The 19,778-nt window shown below is 41.3% G+C and overlaps 1 protein-coding gene across 1 annotated transcript in view; it reads left to right on the plus strand.

Moving 5' to 3' along the window:
- Nucleotides 1–17,514, plus strand: part of ahnak (AHNAK nucleoprotein) — a 35,106-nt gene extending 17,592 nt beyond the window's left edge. Inside the window, exon 7 of the mRNA XM_059346677.1 lies at nucleotides 75–17,514. Coding sequence (XP_059202660.1) covers nucleotides 75–16,540 — 16,466 coding nt within the window. The 3' untranslated portion in view covers nucleotides 16,541–17,514. The remainder of the gene's footprint in view (nucleotides 1–74) is intronic.
- The last annotated feature ends 2,264 nt before the right edge of the window (nucleotides 17,515–19,778 follow it).

Genomic DNA, 19,778 nt, shown 5'->3' on the forward strand with positions numbered 1-19,778 from the left:
TGGCTTCAAAGGTCCAAAAGTGGAGGGTCCAGATGTTGATATCAACCTCCCAAAAGGAAATATTGATCTGAAAGCTCCTGACCTTGACATCAAAGGTCCAGAGGTTGATATTGAAGGACCAGATGTTGACATTGAGGGCCACAAAGGAGGATTTAAAATGCCTTCAATCAAAATGCCATCGTTCAACTTGAAAGGTCCAAAACTGGAGGGTCCAGATGTTGATGTAAAACTCCCCAAAGCAAATATCGATATGAAAGCACCTGATGTTGACATTAAAGGTCCAGAGGTTGACATTGAAGGCCCTGATGCAAACTTGAAAGGAACCCACTTCAACCTACCTTCAATTAAAGGACCCAAGCTGCCAGAATGGGATCTAAGTCTGAAAGGGCCCAAAATAAAGGGAGATGCCGATGTGTCAGTTCCAAAGCTTGAGGGTGAAATAAGAGGTCCAAAGGTTGATATTGAAGGACCAGATGTTGACATTGAGGGCCCCAAAGGAGGATTCAAAATGCCTACAATCAAAATGCCATCACTTGGCTTCAAAGGTCCAAAAGTGGAGGGTCCAGATGTTGATATCAACCTCCCAAAAGGAAATATTGATCTGAAAGCTCCTGACCTTGACATCAAAGTTCCAAAGGTTGATATTGAAGGACCAGATGTTGACATTGAGGGCCCCAAAGGAGGATTCAAAATGCCTACAATCAAAATGCCATCGTTTAACTTGAAAGGTCCAAAAGTGGAGGGTCCAGATGTTGATATCAACCTCCCAAAAGGAAATATTGGTCTGAAAGCTCCTGCCCTTGACATCAAAGGCCCAGAGGTTGATATTGAAGGACCAAATGTTGACATTGAGGGCCACAAAGGAGGATTTAAAATGCCTTCAATCAAAATGCCATCGTTCAACTTGAAAGGTCCAAAACTGGAGGGTCCAGATGTTGATGTAAAACTCCCCAAAGCAAATATCGATATGAAAGCACCTGATGTTGACATTAAAGGTCCAGAGGTTGACATTGAAGGCCCTGATGCAAACTTGAAAGGAACCCACTTCAACCTACCTTCAATTAAAGGACCCAAGCTGCCAGAATGGGATCTAAGTCTGAAAGGGCCCAAAATAAAGGGAGATGCCGATGTGTCAGTTCCAAAGCTTGAGGGTGAAATAAGAGGTCCAAAGGTTGATATTGAAGGACCAGATGTTGACATTGAGGGCCCCAAAGGAGGATTCAAAATGCCTACAATCAAAATGCCATCACTTGGCTTCAAAGGTCCAAAAGTGGAGGGTCCAGATGTTGATATCAACCTCCCAAAAGGAAATATTGATCTGAAAGCTCCTGACCTTGACATCAAAGGTCCAGAGGTTGATATTGAAGGACCAGATGTTGACATTGAGGGCCACAAAGGAGGATTTAAAATGCCTTCAATCAAAATGCCATCGTTCAACTTGAAAGGTCCAAAACTGGAGGGTCCAGATGTTGATGTAAAACTCCCCAAAGCAAATATCGATATGAAAGCACCTGATGTTGACATTAAAGGTCCAGAGGTTGACATTGAAGGCCCTGATGCAAACTTGAAAGGAACCCACTTCAAACTGCCTTCAATTAAAGGACCCAAGCTGCCAGAATGGGATCTAAGTCTGAAAGGACCCAAAATAAAGGGAGATGCCGATGTGTCAGTTCCAAAGCTTGAGGGTGAAATAAGAGGTCCAAAGGTTGATATTGAAGGACCAGATGTTGACATTGAGGGCCCCAAAGGAGGATTCAAAATGCCTACAATCAAAATGCCATCACTTGGCTTCAAAGGTCCAAAAGTGGAGGGTCCAGATGTTGATATCAACCTCCCAAAAGGAAATATTGATCTGAAAGCTCCTGACCTTGACATCAAAGGTCCAGAGGTTGATATTGAAGGACCAGATGTTGACATTGAGGGCCACAAAGGAGGATTTAAAATGCCTTCAATCAAAATGCCATCGTTCAACTTGAAAGGTCCAAAACTGGAGGGTCCAGATGTTGATGTAAAACTCCCCAAAGCAAATATCGATATGAAAGCACCTGATGTTGACATTAAAGGTCCAGAGGTTGACATTGAAGGCCCTGATGCAAACTTGAAAGGAACCCACTTCAAACTGCCTTCAATTAAAGGACCCAAGCTGCCAGAATGGGATCTAAGTCTGAAAGGACCCAAAATAAAGGGAGATGCCGATGTGTCAGTTCCAAAGCTTGAGGGTGAAATAAGAGGTCCAAAGGTTGATATTGAAGGACCAGATGTTGACATTGAGGGCCCCAAAGGAGGATTCAAAATGCCTACAATCAAAATGCCATCGTTTAACTTGAAAGGGCCAAAAGTGGACGGTCCAGATCTTGATATAAACCTCCCCAAAGCAAATATTGATATCAAAACACCTGATGTTGACATAAAAGGGCCACAGGTTAACATTGAAGGACCAGATGTTGACATTGAGGGCACCAAAGGAGGATTCAAAATGCCTACAATCAAAATGCCATCACTTGGCTTCAAAGGTCCAAAAGTGGAGGGTCCAGATGTTGATATCAACCTCCCAAAAGGAAATATTGGTCTGAAAGCTCCTGCCCTTGACATCAAAGGCCCAGAGGTTGATATTGAAGGACCAAATGTTGACATTGAGGGCCACAAAGGAGGATTTAAAATGCCTTCAATCAAAATGCCATCGTTCAACTTGAAAGGTCCAAAACTGGAGGGTCCAGATGTTGATGTAAAACTCCCCAAAGCAAATATCGATATGAAAGCACCTGATGTTGACATTAAAGGTCCAGAGGTTGACATTGAAGGCCCTGATGCAAACTTGAAAGGAACCCACTTCAACCTACCTTCAATTAAAGGACCCAAGCTGCCAGAATGGGATCTAAGTCTGAAAGGGCCCAAAATAAAGGGAGATGCCGATGTGTCAGTTCCAAAGCTTGAGGGTGAAATAAGAGGTCCAAAGGTTGATATTGAAGGACCAGATGTTGACATTGAGGGCCCCAAAGGAGGATTCAAAATGCCTACAATCAAAATGCCATCACTTGGCTTCAAAGGTCCAAAAGTGGAGGGTCCAGATGTTGATATCAACCTCCAAAAAGGAAATATTGATCTGAAAGCTCCTGACCTTGACATCAAAGGTCCAGAGGTTGATATTGAAGGACCAGATGTTGACATTGAGGGCCACAAAGGAGGATTTAAAATGCCTTCAATCAAAATGCCATCGTTCAACTTGAAAGGTCCAAAACTGGAGGGTCCAGATGTTGATGTAAAACTCCCCAAAGCAAATATCGATATGAAAGCACCTGATGTTGACATTAAAGGTCCAGAGGTTGACATTGAAGGCCCTGATGCAAACTTGAAAGGAACCCACTTCAAACTGCCTTCAATTAAAGGACCCAAGCTGCCAGAATGGGATCTAAGTCTGAAAGGGCCAAAAATAAAGGGAGATGCCGATGTGTCAGTTCCAAAGATTGAGGGTGAAATTAAAGGACCCAAGGTTGATATTGAAGGACCAGATGTTGACATTGAGGGGAAAGGAGGATTCAAAATGCCTACAATCAAAATGCCATCGTTTGGCTTCAGTGGTCCACAAGTGGAGGGTCCAGAAGTTGATATAAACCTTCCCAAAGCAAATATCGATATGAAAGCCCCAAAGCTTGACATTAAAGGGCCAGAGGTTGATATTGAAGGACAAGGTGGAAAATTCAAAGGACCGAAATTCAAAATGCCAACTATATCAGGACCGAAAATATCCATGCCAGATGTGGATTTCAACCTGAAAGGTCCCCAAATCAAAGGTGATGTGGATATGTCACTACCAAAGATTGAGGGTGACATAAAACCACCTGACCTTGACATCAAAGGTCCAGAGTTTGATATTAAAGGGGATAAAGGTGGATTTGACATGCCTAAAATCAAAATGCCAACAATATCAGGACCGAAGCTGCCAGATTTGGATATTGGTCTGAAAGGACCCAAGATCAAGGGAGATGTGTCAGCACCAAAGATCAAAGCAGACATTAAATCACCTGATGTTGAAATTACAGGTCCTAATGTTGATATTCAAATTCCAGAGGAAAAACTAAGTGCACCAAAGGTGAAGTTACCAAAAATATCTGGACCAAAAGTATCATTGCCAGACGTTGATATAAATCTAAAAGGGCCAAAGTTCAAGGGTGATTTGAAAGGGGATGTTCAATTGCCAAAAGCTGAACTTGAGGGACCAGATGTAACAATTGACGTTCCGGAAATTGGAACAAAGAAACACAAATTTAAAATGCCAAAGTTTGGATTTAAGGGGCAGAAGATAAAGGCCCCAGAAGCTGATGTGAAAATGGGAAAAGGGGAAATCAGCATCAAGGGGAAGACAGGTAGCTCTGAAGGTCTTGATCTTGACCTGGGATTGACAGGTTCGAAAGCTAAAGGATCCAAATTCAAGTTGCCAAAATTTGGTTTCAAAGGTCCAAAGGTTGAAATGCCAGATGTTGATATTAATCTCCCCAAAGCTGGAATTGATATAAAAACTCCAGATGTTGACCTTGAAGGACCAGATGTTAAAATTGAGAGTCCAGATGCCAAAATTAAAGGAACCAAAATCAAAATGCCAACTATCCCAGGACCAAAGATTTCCATGCCGGATGTGGATTTCAAACTGAAAGGTCCAAAAATTAAAGGTGATGTGGATATGTCACTGCCAAAGATTGAGGGTGATATGAAAACACCTGAAGTTGAAGTCAAAGGACCAGGGGTTGATCTTGAAGGGCCCAAATTAAAGGGAGATGCTGATGTGTCAGTTCCAAAGATTGAGGGTGAAATAAAAGGTCCTAAGATCGATATTGAAGGACCAGGTTTTGATATTGAGGGCCACAAAGGAGGATTCAAAATGCCTACAATCAAAATGCCATCATTCAACTTGAAAGGTCCAAAACTGGAGGGTCCAGATGTTGATGTAAAACTCCCCAAAGCAAATATCGATATGAAAGCACCTGATGTTGACATTAAAGGTCCAGAGGTTGACATTGAAGGCCCTGATGCAAAATTCAAAGGACCGAAATTCAAAATGCCACATATCTCAGGACCAAACATTTCAATGCCAGATGTGGATTTCAACCTGAAAGGTCCCCAAATGAAAGGTGATTTGGATATGTCACTGCCAAAGATTGAGGGTGACATAAAAGCACCTCAAGTTGATGTCAAAGGTCCAGAGTTGGACATCGAAGGGCCTAAGGGTGGATTTGACATGCCAAAATTCAAAATGCCAAAGTTTGGCTTCAAAGGTCCAAAAATGGAAGGACCAGATGTTGATATCAACCTCCCCAAAGGAGATATTGATCTGAAAGCTCCTGACCTTGGAATCAAAGGTCCAGAGGTTGATATCAAAGGACCTAAGGGTGGATTTGAAATGCCTACAATCAAAATGCCATCATTTGGCCTTAGTGGTCCAAAAGGAGAGGGTCCAGATGTTGAGGTCAACCTCCCCAAGGCAAACATTGACGTCAAAGGTCCAGAGGTTGATATTGAAGGCCCTGATGCAAACTTGAAGGGACCCCACTTCAAACTGCCTTCAATAAGAGGACCCAAGCTACCAGAATGGGATCTAAGTCTGAAAGGGCCCAAATTAAAGGGAGATGCTGATTTTTCAGTTCCGGACATTGAAGGTGAGATAAAAGCACCCAAGGTTGATATTGAAGGACCAGATGTTGACATTGAGGGGAAAGGAGGATTCAAAATGCCTACAATCAAAATGCCAACATTTGGCTTCAAAAGTCCAAAAGTGGAGGGTCCAGATGTTGATGTTGACATTAAAGGGCCAGAGGTTGACATTGAAGGACAAGGTGCGAAATTCAAAGGACCGAAATTCAAAATGCCACATATCTCAGGACCAAACATTTCAATGCCAGATGTGGATTTCAACATGAAAGGTCCCCAAATGAAAGGTGATTTGGATATGTCACTGCCAAAGATTGAGGGTGACATAAAAGCACCTCAAGTTGATGTCAAAGGTCCAGAGTTGGACATCGAAGGGCCTAAGGGTGGATTTGACATGCCAAAATTCAAAATGCCAAAGTTTGGCTTCAAAGGTCCAAAAATGGAAGGACCAGATGTTGATATCAACCTCCCCAAAGGAGATATTGATCTGAAAGCTCCTGACCTTGGAATCAAAGGTCCAGAGGTTGATATCAAAGGACCTAAGGGTGGATTTGAAATGCCTACAATCAAAATGCCATCATTTGGCCTTAGTGGTCCAAAAGGAGAGGGTCCAGATGTTGAGGTCAACCTCCCCAAGGCAAACATTGACGTCAAAGGTCCAGAGGTTGATATTGAAGGCCCTGATGCAAACTTGAAGGGACCCCACTTCAAACTGCCTTCAATAAGAGGACCCAAGCTACCAGAATGGGATCTAAGTCTGAAAGGGCCCAAATTAAAGGGAGATGCTGATTTTTCAGTTCCGGACATTGAAGGTGAGATAAAAGCACCCAAGGTTGATATTGAAGGACCAGATGTTGACATTGAGGGGAAAGGAGGATTCAAAATGCCTACAATCAAAATGCCAACATTTGGCTTCAAAAGTCCAAAAGTGGAGGGTCCAGATGTTGATGTTGACATTAAAGGGCCAGAGGTTGACATTGAAGGACAAGGTGCGAAATTCAAAGGACCGAAATTCAAAATGCCACATATCTCAGGACCAAACATTTCAATGCCAGATGTGGATTTCAACCTGAAAGGTCCCCAAATGAAAGGTGATTTGGATATGTCACTGCCAAAGATTGAGGGTGACATAAAAGCACCTCAAGTTGATGTCAAAGGTCCAGAGTTGGACATCGAAGGGCCTAAGGGTGGATTTGACATGCCAAAATTCAAAATGCCAAAGTTTGGCTTCAAAGGTCCAAAAATGGAAGGACCAGATGTTGATATCAACCTCCCCAAAGGAGATATTGATCTGAAAGCTCCTGACCTTGGAATCAAAGGTCCAGAGGTTGATATCAAAGGACCTAAGGGTGGATTTGAAATGCCTACAATCAAAATGCCATCATTTGGCCTTAGTGGTCCAAAAGGAGAGGGTCCAGATGTTGAGGTCAACCTCCCCAAGGCAAACATTGACGTCAAAGGTCCAGAGATTGATATTGAAGGCCCTGATGCAAACTTGAAGGGACCCCACTTCAAACTGCCTTCAATAAGAGGACCCAAGCTTCCAGAATGGGATTTAAGTCTGAAAGGGCCCAAATTAAAGGGAGATGCTGATTTTTCAGTTCCGGACATTGAAGGTGAGATAAAAGCACCCAAGGTTGATATTGAAGGACCAGATGTTGACATTGAGGGGAAAGGAGGATTCAAAATGCCTACAATCAAAATGCCAACATTTGGCTTCAAAAGTCCAAAAGTGGAGGGTCCAGATGTTGATGTTGACATTAAAGGGCCAGAGGTTGACATTGAAGGACAAGGTGCGAAATTCAAAGGACCGAAATTCAAAATGCCACATATCTCAGGACCAAACATTTCAATGCCAGATGTGGATTTCAACCTGAAAGGTCCCCAAATGAAAGGTGATTTGGATATGTCACTGCCAAAGATTGAGGGTGACATAAAAGCACCTCAAGTTGATGTCAAAGGTCCAGAGTTGGACATCGAAGGGCCTAAGGGTGGATTTGACATGCCAAAATTCAAAATGCCAAAGTTTGGCTTCAAAGGTCCAAAAATGGAAGGACCAGATGTTGATATCAACCTCCCCAAAGGAGATATTGATCTGAAAGCTCCTGACCTTGGAATCAAAGGTCCAGAGGTTGATATCAAAGGACCTAAGGGTGGATTTGAAATGCCTACAATCAAAATGCCATCATTTGGCCTTAGTGGTCCAAAAGGAGAGGGTCCAGATGTTGAGGTCAACCTCCCCAAGGCAAACATTGACGTCAAAGGTCCAGAGGTTGATATTGAAGGCCCTGATGCAAACTTGAAGGGACCCCACTTCAAACTGCCTTCAATAAGAGGACCCAAGCTTCCAGAATGGGATCTAAGTCTGAAAGGGCCCAAATTAAAGGGAGATGCTGATTTTTCAGTTCCGGACATTGAAGGTGAGATAAAAGCACCCAAGGTTGATATTGAAGGACCAGATGTTGACATTGAGGGTAAAGGAGGATTCAAAATGCCTACAATCAAAATGCCAACATTTGGCTTCAAAAGTCCAAAAGTGGAGGGTCCAGATGTTGATGTTGACATTAAAGGGCCAGAGGTTGACATTGAAGGACAAGGTGCGAAATTCAAAGGACCGAAATTCAAAATGCCACATATCTCAGGACCAAACATTTCAATGCCAGATGTGGATTTCAACCTGAAAGGTCCCCAAATGAAAGGTGATTTGGATATGTCACTGCCAAAGATTGAGGGTGACATAAAAGCACCTCAAGTTGATGTCAAAGGTCCAGAGTTGGACATCGAAGGGCCTAAGGGTGGATTTGACATGCCAAAATTCAAAATGCCAAAATTTGGCTTCAAAGGTCCAAAAATGGAAGGACCAGATGTTGATATCAACCTCCCCAAAGGAGATATTGATCTGAAAGCTCCTGACCTTGGAATCAAAGGTCCAGAGGTTGATATCAAAGGACCTAAGGGTGGATTTGAAATGCCTACAATCAAAATGCCATCATTTGGCCTTAGTGGTCCAAAAGGAGAGGGTCCAGATGTTGAGGTCAACCTCCCCAAGGCAAACATTGACGTCAAAGGTCCAGAGGTTGATATTGAAGGCCCTGATGCAAACTTGAAGGGACCCCACTTCAAACTGCCTTCAATAAGAGGACCCAAGCTTCCAGAATGGGATCTAAGTCTGAAAGGGCCCAAATTAAAGGGAGATGCTGATTTTTCAGTTCCGGACATTGAAGGTGAGATAAAAGCACCCAAGGTTGATATTGAAGGACCAGATGTTGACATTGAGGGGAAAGGAGGATTCAAAATGCCTACAATCAAAATGCCATCATTTGGCTTCAAAAGTCCAAAAGTGGAGGGTCCAGATGTTGATGTTGACATTAAAGGGCCAGAGGTTGACATTGAAGGACAAGGTGCGAAATTCAAAGGACCGAAATTCAAAATGCCACATATCTCAGGACCAAACATTTCAATGCCAGATGTGGATTTCAACCTGAAAGGTCCCCAAATGAAAGGTGATTTGGATATGTCACTGCCAAAGATTGAGGGTGACATAAAAGCACCTCAAGTTGATGTCAAAGGTCCAGAGTTGGACATCGAAGGGCCTAAGGGTGGATTTGACATGCCAAAATTCAAAATGCCAAAGTTTGGCTTCAAAGGTCCAAAAATGGAAGGACCAGATGTTGATATCAACCTCCCCAAAGGAGATATTGATCTGAAAGCTCCTGACCTTGGAATCAAAGGTCCAGAGGTTGATATCAAAGGACCTAAGGGTGGATTTGAAATGCCTACAATCAAAATGCCATCATTTGGCCTTAGTGGTCCAAAAGGAGAGGGTCCAGATGTTGAGGTCAACCTCCCCAAGGCAAACATTGACGTCAAAGGTCCAGAGGTTGATATTGAAGGCCCTGATGCAAACTTGAAGGGACCCCACTTCAAACTGCCTTCAATAAGAGGACCCAAGCTACCAGAATGGGATCTAAGTCTGAAAGGGCCCAAATTAAAGGGAGATGCTGATTTTTCAGTTCCGGACATTGAAGGTGAGATAAAAGCACCCAAGGTTGATATTGAAGGACCAGATGTTGACATTGAGGGGAAAGGAGGATTCAAAATGCCTACAATCAAAATGCCAACATTTGGCTTCAAAAGTCCAAAAGTGGAGGGTCCAGATGTTGATGTTGACATTAAAGGGCCAGAGGTTGACATTGAAGGACAAGGTGCGAAATTCAAAGGACCGAAATTCAAAATGCCACATATCTCAGGACCAAACATTTCAATGCCAGATGTGGATTTCAACCTGAAAGGTCCCCAAATGAAAGGTGATTTGGATATGTCACTGCCAAAGATTGAGGGTGACATAAAAGCACCTCAAGTTAATGTCAAAGGTCCAGAGTTGGACATCGAAGGGCCTAAGGGTGGATTTGACATGCCAAAATTCAAAATGCCAAAGTTTGGCTTCAAAGGTCCAAAAATGGAAGGACCAGATCTTGATATCAACCTCCCAAAAGGAAATATTGATATGAAAGCTCCTGACCTTGACATCAACTGTCCAGAGGTTGATATTAAAGGACCTAAGGGTGGATTTGACATGCCTACAATCAAAATGCCATCATTTGGCCTTAGTGGTCCAAAAGGAGAGGGTCCAGATGTTGAGGTCAACCTCCCCAAGGCAACCATTGACGTCAAAGGTCCAGAGGTTGATATTGAAGGCCCTGATGCAAAATTGAAAGGGCCCCACTTCAAACTGCCTCAAATAAAAGGACCCAAGCTACCAGAATGGGATCTAAGTCTGAAAGGGCCCAAATTAAAGGGAGATGCTGATGTGTCTGTTCCGGAGATTGAGGGTGAAATAAAAGGTCCCAAGGTTGATATTGAAGGACCAGATGTTGACATTGAGGGCCCCAAAGGAGGATTCAAAATGCCTACAATCAAAATGCCATCACTTGGCTTCAAAGGTCCAAAAGTGGAGGGTCCAGATGTTGATGTTGACATTAAAGGGCCAGAGGTTGACATTGAAGGACAAGGTGCAAAATTCAAAGGACCGAAATTCAAAATGCCACATATCTCAGGACCAAGCATTTCAATGCCAGATGTGGATTTCAACCTGAAAGGTCCCCAAATGAAAGGTGATTTGGATATGTCACTGCCAAAGATTGAGGGTGACATAAAAGCACCTCAAGTTGAAGTCAAAGGTCCAGAGTTGGACATCGAAGGGCCTAAGGGTGGATTTGACATGCCAAAATTCAAAATGCCAAAGTTTGGCTTCAAAGGTCCAAAAATGGAGGGTCCAGATGTTGATATCAACCTCCCAAAAGGAAATATCGATATGAAAGCTCCTGAGCTTGACATCAAAGGTCCAGAGGTTGATATTAAAGGACCAAAGGGTGGATTTGACATGCCTACAATCAAAATGCCATCATTTGGCCTTAGTGGCCCAAAAGTGGAGCGTCCAGATGTTGATATTAACCTCCCCAAAGCAAACATTGCCATAAATGCTCCTGATATTGAGTGCCCTAATGCAAACTTGAAAGGACCCCACTTCAAAATGCCTACGATAAAAGGACCCAAGCTGCCAGAATGGGATCTAAGTCTGAAAGGCCCCAAATTAAAGGGAGATGCCAATGTGTCAGTTCCAAAGCTTGAGGGTGAGGTAAAAGGTCCCAAGTTTGATATTGAAGGACCAGATATTGACATTGATGGCTCCAAAGGAGGATTCAAAATGCCTACAATCAAAATGCCATCATTTGGCATCAGAAGTCCAAAAATGGAGGGTCCAGATGTTGATATCAACCTCCCCAAAGCAAATATCGATATAAATGCTCCTGACCTTGACATCAAAGGTCCAGAGGTAGATATCAAAGGACCTAAGGGTGGATTTGACATGCCTACAATTAAAATGCCATCATTTGGCCTCAGTGGTCCAAAAGTGGAGGGTCCAGATGTTGATGTTGACATTAAAGGGCCAGAGGTTGACATTGAAGGACAAGGTGCAAAATTCAAAGGACCGAAATTCAAAATGCCAAATATCTCAGGACCAAACATTTCAATGCCAGATGTGGATTTCAACCTGAAAGGTCCCAAAATCAAAAGTGATGTGGATATGTCACTGCCCAAGATTGAGGGGGACATAAAACCTCCCCAGGTTGATTTCGAAGGACCAGATGTTGACATCAAGGGCCACAAAGGCGGCTTCAAAATGCCTAAATTCAAAATTCCATCCTTTGGGCTAAAAGGTCCTCATGTTGAAGGGCCAGAAATTGATGTCAGCCACCCAAAAGTAAATGTTGATATTAAAGCTCCTGAGTTGGACATCAAAGGACCTGATGTTGATATTGAGAGTCCAAGTGCCAAAGCCAAAGGACCCAAATTCAACATGCCAAGTTTTTCTGGACCAAAACCTTCCATGCCAGATGTGGATTTCAACCTAAGGGGCCCCACAGGCCCAAATATTGATATCGAAGGACCACATGTTGACATTGAAGGTCACAAAGGAGGATTTAAAATGCCTAAATTTAAACTGCCAACATTTGGGCTGAAAGGTCCAAATGTTGAAGGGGCAGAAGTTGATGTCAGCCTCCCAAAAGCTGATGTCGATATTAAATCTCCTGACTTAGAGATCAAAGGACCTGCCATTGATATTGACAGTCCGAGTGGTAGAGTCAAAGGACCCAAATTCAAAATGCCAACGATGTCAGGACCAAAAATGTCCATGCCAGATGTGGATTTCAAACTGAAAGGTCCCAAAATTAAAGGTGATTTAGATATGTCACTGCCAAAGATTGAGGGTGACATAAAAGCACCTGAAATTGATGTCAAGGGTCCAGAGCTGGACATTGAAGGGCCTAAGGGTGGATTTGACATGCCAAAATTCAAAATGCCAAAGTTTGGCTTCAAAGGTCCAAAAATGGAAGGACCAGATGTTGATATCAACCTCCCCAAAGGAGATATTGATCTGAAAGCTCCTGACCTTGGAATCAAAGGTCCAGAGGTTGATATCAAAGGACCTAAGGGTGGATTTGAAATGCCTACAATCAAAATGCCATCATTTGGCCTTAGTGGTCCAAAAGGAGAGGGTCCAGATGTTGAGGTCAACCTCCCCAAGGCAAACATTGACGTCAAAGGTCCAGAGGTTGATATTGAAGGCCCTGATGCAAACTTGAAGGGACCCCACTTCAAACTGCCTTCAATAAGAGGACCCAAGCTTCCAGAATGGGATCTAAGTCTGAAAGGGCCCAAATTAAAGGGAGATGCTGATTTTTCAGTTCCGGACATTGAAGGTGAAATAAAAGCACCCAATGTTGATATTGAAGGACCAGATGTTGACATTGAGGGGAAAGGAGGATTCAAAATGCCTACAATCAAAATGCCATCATTTGGCTTCAAAAGTCCAAAAGTGGAGGGTCCAGATGTTGATGTTGACATTAAAGGGCCAGAGGTTGACATTGAAGGACAAGGTGCAAAATTCAAAGGACCGAAATTCAAAATGCCACATATCTCAGGACCAAACATTTCAATGCCAGATGTGGATTTCAACCTGAAAGGTCCCCAAATGAAAGGTGATTTGGATATGTCACTGCCAAAGATTGAGGGTGACATAAAAGCACCTCAAGTTGATGTCAAAGGTCCAGAGTTGGACATCGAAGGGCCTAAGGGTGGATTTGACATGCCAAAATTCAAAATGCCAAAGTTTGGCTTCAAAGGTCCAAAAATGGAAGGACCAGATGTTGATATCAACCTCCCCAAAGGAGATATTGATCTGAAAGCTCCTGACCTTGGAATCAAAGGTCCAGAGGTTGATATCAAAGGACCTAAGGGTGGATTTGAAATGCCTACAATCAAAATGCCATCATTTGGCTTCAGTGGTCCAAAAGTGGAGGGTCCAGATGTTGATATCAACCTCCCCAAAGGCAACATTGATGTTAACGATCCTGACATTGATATCAAAGGTCCCAAGGTTGACATCAAAGGACCTAAGGGTGGATTTGACATGCCTTCAATCAAAATGCCAAAGTTTAGCTTAAGTGGTCCAAAAGTGGAGGGTCCAGATGTTGATATCAACCTCCCCAAAGGCAACATTGATGTTAACGCTCCTGACATTAATATGAAAGGTCCCAAGGTTGATATCAAAGGACCTAAGGGTGGATTTGACATGCCTACAATCAAAATGCCAAAGTTTGACTTAAGTGGTCCAAAAGTGGAGGGTCCAGATGTTGATATCAACCTCCCCAAAGGCAACATTGATGTTAACGATCCTGACATTGATATCAAAGGTCCCAAGGTTGACATCAAAGGACCTAAGGGTGGATTTGACATGCCTTCAATCAAAATGCCAAAGTTTAGCTTAAGTGGTCCAAAAGTGGAGGGTCCAGATGTTGATATCAACCTCCCCAAAGCCAACATTGATGTTAAAGCTACTGACTTTGACATCAAAGGGCCAGAGGTTGACATTGAAGGACAAGGTGGAAAATTCAAAGTTCCAAAATTCAAAATGCCAAATGTCTCAGGACCAAATATTTCAATGCCAGATGTGGATTTCAACCTGAAGGGTCCCCAAATGAAAGGTGATTTGGATATGTCACTCCCAAAGATTGAGGGTGACATAAAAGGACCTGAAGTTGATGTCAAAGGTCCAGAGTTTGACATCAAAGGGTCTAAGGGTGGATTTGACATGCCAAAAATCAAAATGCCAACGCTTGGCTTCAAAGGTCCTAAAGTTGAGGGTCCACATGTTGATATCAACCTCCCCAAAGCCAACATTGATGTAAATGCTCCTGACTTTGACATCAAAGGTCCAGAGGTTGACATTGAAGGCCCTGATGCAAACTTGAAAGGACCCCACTTCAAACTCCCTTCAACAAAAGGACCCAAGCTGCCAGAATGGGATCTAAGTCTGAAAGGGCCCAAATTAAAGGGAGATGCCAATGTCTCAGTTCCAAAGATTGAGGGTGGAATAAAAGGTCCCAAGGTTGATATTGAAGGACCAGAAGTTGACATCGAGGGCCCGAAAGGAGGATTCAAAATGCCTACAATCACAATGCCATCATTTGGCTTGAAAGGTTCAAAAGGGGAGAGTCTAGATTTTGATGTAAACCTTCCCAAAGCAAATATCGATATGAAAGCACCTGAAGTTGACATGAAAGCTCCGGAGCTTGACATCAAAGGGCCAAACGCAAAATTCAAAGGACCAAAAGTAGATTTTGAAGGGCCTAAGGGTGGAATCGAAATGCCTAAAATTACAATGCCATCATTTCATATTAAAGGTCCAAAAGTGGAGGGTTCAGATGTTGATATAAACCTTCCCACAGGTAGCATTGATGCGAAAGCACCTAAATTTGAGATGGGCCTAAAAGGGCCTAAAGTGAAAGGAAAGATTGATGCATCAGTGCCTAAATTGGAAGCAGATGTCAAGGGTCCAAAGGCTCACATTGCAGCACCCACTATCACTATGGAAGGTGTTTCTCTTGGCCCTGAAAAAACTGGTGTCACATTTCCCAAGTTCAAAGGTCCTAAGTTTGGAATGAAATCTCCAGAAGTGGAGGGAAAGACAACCTTGTCAAGTGGTGGGGTAAAAGGTTTAAAAACAGAAGTTAGTCTCCCAAATACTGAAGCAAGTCTTGATGCCCCTGATATTGACATCAATGTACAGGGGAAAAAGGGCAAATTTAAACTCCCTAAAGTGAAAGGAAAGGCAAAGAAACCTGATGTTGACATAGAAATACCAACAGCAGACCTAGATGTAGACTCACCCAATATTCATGTCAAAGGAACAAAGGTCAAGAAGCCCCTCTTTGGTAAGCTTCATTTTCCTGATGTGGAATTAGATATCAAATCACCAAAATTGAAAGGTGATGGATCTCTATCAGAGGGATTCAGATCACCTGAGATAGATCTTCCATCTGCTAGCTTGAACACCACTGTTGAAGGCTCTGCTGTCAGTCCAAAAGTTAATTTGGGAGGAACAGATGTGAAATTAAAGACTCCTAATATAAATGTGCCAAATGTGAAAGTTTCCACTCCCGATATTGATGCAAATCTAAACAGAAAAGGAGAGGCAACCATGTCTGCAGGTTTGAAAGGCCCAGGCATAAATGTGAAAGGTGGTGCAGAGTTTGATGCAAGTGCTTCAGGGGGCAGTGCAAGTGGTGGCTTTCAATACCCAGAAGGCACAGTAACATTTCCCAAAATGAAGGTACCAAAGTTTGGTATTGCTCTGCCTCAGTTGGAAGGCCAGGGAGGTGAAGGAAATGTTGAGACAGCTAGTGGAGGCATAAACATACAGTCTCCATCTGTAAGTTGCCAAGTCAGTTCACAAAATATTGAGGTTCCCAGTCCAGAACTGAGAAACAGAGAGGGAAAATTAAAGGTAAAGATGCCAAAATTGTTTGGAAAATCAAAAGCAAAGGGTAGTAGTGCAGGAGACCTTCAGGGACCAGGTGTAGAATTAAGTGGAAAAGGCGGTAAGGTACATACTGGGGAACTGAAGGGTGGAAAATTAGAATTTGAGGGTGATCCTGGGCTCAGTGTGTCAACTAAAGGCAAGTCAGCCTCACTGGATCTATTTAAGAAATCAAGGCATCGATCTTCTTCTCTCAGTGACGAGGGGGGGCTTGCAGTTAGTTCTCCTTCAGGTCATTTAGAAGCAGAGGGTGGCGACATTTCATTAGACCTAGGAGGAAGCAAGGACAAAGGAAAGAAAGGCAAGTTGAAGTTTGGCACCTTTGGAGGTTTTGGTTCAAAGTCAAAGGGCTCATATGAAGTGTCACTTGGTGGTGAGGGTGAAGCAGGTGCAGGTGCTTCTCTACCTTCTAAAAAATCGAGATTGTCTTCATCTTCGAGCAGTGACAGTGGTTCAAGAGGTGGTTTCAGGTTCCCAAGACTTGAACTATCTGTTTCACCAAAAAAAGATTAATTATGAGGTAAATTAAACTTTCTCATGTACACCCAACACTCTCCTAATGTGGAAAATGATTCAATCTATAGATCTTTAAAAAACCAAGGGGACATTCACAGTCATCTCAATACTGTTCACAATTAGACAGGGGTGCATGAGATTGTTTAAAATCCCTTCAAACTGTAAATAAGATTAATTTGTATTGTAATAATAAATATTGTTTTTTTTTGTACATAGTCCAGATTTATTGAACATATGCCATCTCACCAAATTGTAATAGTTTATTACAGGGTTTGTAATTTTTGCCTATTTCATCCTATTAAATGAATGTTATTAATGGACGGGTGTGGTATATTTGTATCCAGGGGTCTATTGCACAGAACAGATAGTTAAAGTAGTTGTTTTGAAGGAAACATGTTGTTTATACACTCATACCCAAATACAAACAGTTACCATTTTTTATGTATGAAATGATTTTATTTTCAAGTTTGATATTATATAATCACTGCAGAAGCATATTAAGACAACATAATGCTGGTCCTTTGTAACACATTCTAAAGAGTAATGCAGTTATATCATAAATGCAAAGACAATCACTGTTTGGAGACTACCAATTCTCTAAATTGCTGTCAGTACTTTTCTGTTCATTTTTAAAAAATAATCTTTATTCACCCTCTGGTTCTGTGCCATTGACCACAAATATGCATTGTTAGAATTGTTTTAAACATGTTTTGCTTCCTAATCTTGTGTCATTTTCATTCTTACCTGTTGTATGATCCTCTGTATTTTATTTGCTGTCACTGTCTCTTTGTACACAAATCATATGATAATGTAAAAAAAAAAAGTCACAAATAAACTGTCTCTTTTTGATTGCAAACTAAATCTGTGATGATCGAGAGTTGCAAAGTTTTAATCAGATATGATGGAGATAGAGCATGATTCTTTGGTCTATTTTTTTGTGTGCATTCTGCCAAATAAACAAAATAAAAATATTTATAGAATTTGCTAGTTCCTTAATCCTGTGATATGTTATGGGCAACTCTTGTCTTTTTCTATATTTTGTTCTACATTACAGTGTTTTCACTTAATATCCATCATCCATGAACTTAGCCAGCATTCATACAATATCCATCAAACCGACGTAAACTATCATTTGTAATGGGCCTTGATATACCGGTGATTTCATCCCTGATGTAGAGACATAACAGCTGCACTGGATAAATTAAATCTTGCTGTACATCTAAACTGTTCATTACAGAATAGCAGGGGTAGAAGAATTATTGTGATGTTTTACTTTAACAAAATTTACATACAAGAATATAAATGTACTTCACTACAAGTTAAATTTATGCATTCAAAATCCCAAATAAATTGGCTAAATAAGTAATATTATAACAAGTAAAAGTTGGTTGTGCACATCCAAAAGCTGTGTAAGACAGGTGTTTGGCCAAAACAAGAAAAGCCTTTGCTTCCACAAGTGGAGTAGAAATAGACAGTAGCATAAAATAGAAATATAGTACTGTACCTAAGTACAAGTTTGGGGTACTTGTACTTTACTTGAGTATTTCCGTTTTTGTAACTTTATACTTCTACTCCATTACAGTTTAGTGACAAATATTGTACTTTTTCACTCTCCTACACTACACTGACAACCTTAGTTAATAGCTATCAAGTCAAAAATTAATGCATAAAATAAAAAATAATGAATATATATAAGTGCTTAACAAATTTATTAGACCACCTGTCATAAAAATGAGAAAACAAATATTTTAGAAATCTTTCAAAAGCTTGTTAAAAACTAAAAATGTTATTGTTATTTATTTGGCAAATAAAAAACTGAATTCACCTTTTTATACCCAAATTTGAGTCGCACTCTGGGCTTCTCTGAGGAGTCAGAAATTAATCAAGCATAACATTCAACCACTACAATTAATTTTTCTGTTCAGGAATGGAAGTAAATAATTATAATTTGACATCTTAATCAAAAAACAATAATGGGCTTTGCTATTTTTACAGTTCTTTTGTAAACAGTAAATTTGAAAATCCATGGATAACTAATTATTATATTTTAGCATTAAAAACATAGTTTCGGTGAAAGAGCTTCCACATACTGGTGTATTTACCATTACAGAAACATAAAAATTATATATTCATATATATATATATATATATATATATATATTATATATATATATATGAATGGGGTCATTCTGCACCTTTGATAGACTGTTCTAAGTACATTTTATTCTGGTACTTTTGTACTTGAACCCAAGTAAGGCTTTACAAAATGACTTTTACTTGTTGTGGATTAATTCCGTAGTGTGGGATTTACATTTTTTTTAGTAAGTATGGGATCTGAATACTTCTTCCATCACTGGTATCATTTCACTTACCTTTCAGTATCATCAGCCCACTTTATGATCTCAGTCGTCTGCCTTGTAAAGCATTCTGTTGTGATATGGCAAGAGACAAGATCAGTGATTCAGTGAATTATTAATAATAATCACTCAAGGCCAAGACAGTTGCAAATGACGTAGTTACAACTACGTTTACATATATCAGTGCACTCTCTGTAACCTGGGGCTGTAGCCTTTAAGTAAGAAAGCTTATGCTCTATCCAAAAATGAGGGGAAAAGGCTAGTGGAGGAAAGTTCCCTGATGCACATTGCACACCTGGTCGGCCGTTTTTCAAACTGTGCACTTCAATGTGGAGCGCAGAGCTCTCTCAGGGGGACAAACGGAGCTTCGCCGAGATGGAGCTTCAATTCACCTAGTTAGCTAAGTGTAGCCATGTGCTACGAGGGACTTTGCAGGAGGTAGGATACTTCTGCGCTAAGCTAACTATAAGCTGCTGCTGCTAAGACTGCTGAATGTGTGTCTTCTGCTTCCGCTATCTATCTATCCTATCATCCATCCATCCTGGGGGAAATTCAGGCATCTAGTAGATTGTATGGAAGAGACTGTCCATCACAGCAAAGCATACCAGAATATCAAAATGCCAAAGAAAGAAAATAAAATAGGCTCCAGAGAAGAAAAGTTTCAAAAATAGTTTCCAGTGCAAAATTAAATATGCAAATTAAATCTGTGGGGAAAAAACGTAAAAATTAACACTGAAATGTCTATATAAAATATGAGATGGTGAATAATAGTTATCCATAATAATAAATACTGTATAGCCGGTGCTCAAAGTCAGGAAGAAGAAGTGTTTTTAGAAAAGAAGTGTGTTCATGTACTGGCATAGATAGGCTAATGTTAA

The sequence above is a fragment of the Centropristis striata genome, chromosome 12 (assembly GCF_030273125.1).
Source record: "Centropristis striata isolate RG_2023a ecotype Rhode Island chromosome 12, C.striata_1.0, whole genome shotgun sequence".
Taxonomy (NCBI): domain Eukaryota; kingdom Metazoa; phylum Chordata; class Actinopteri; order Perciformes; family Serranidae; genus Centropristis; species Centropristis striata.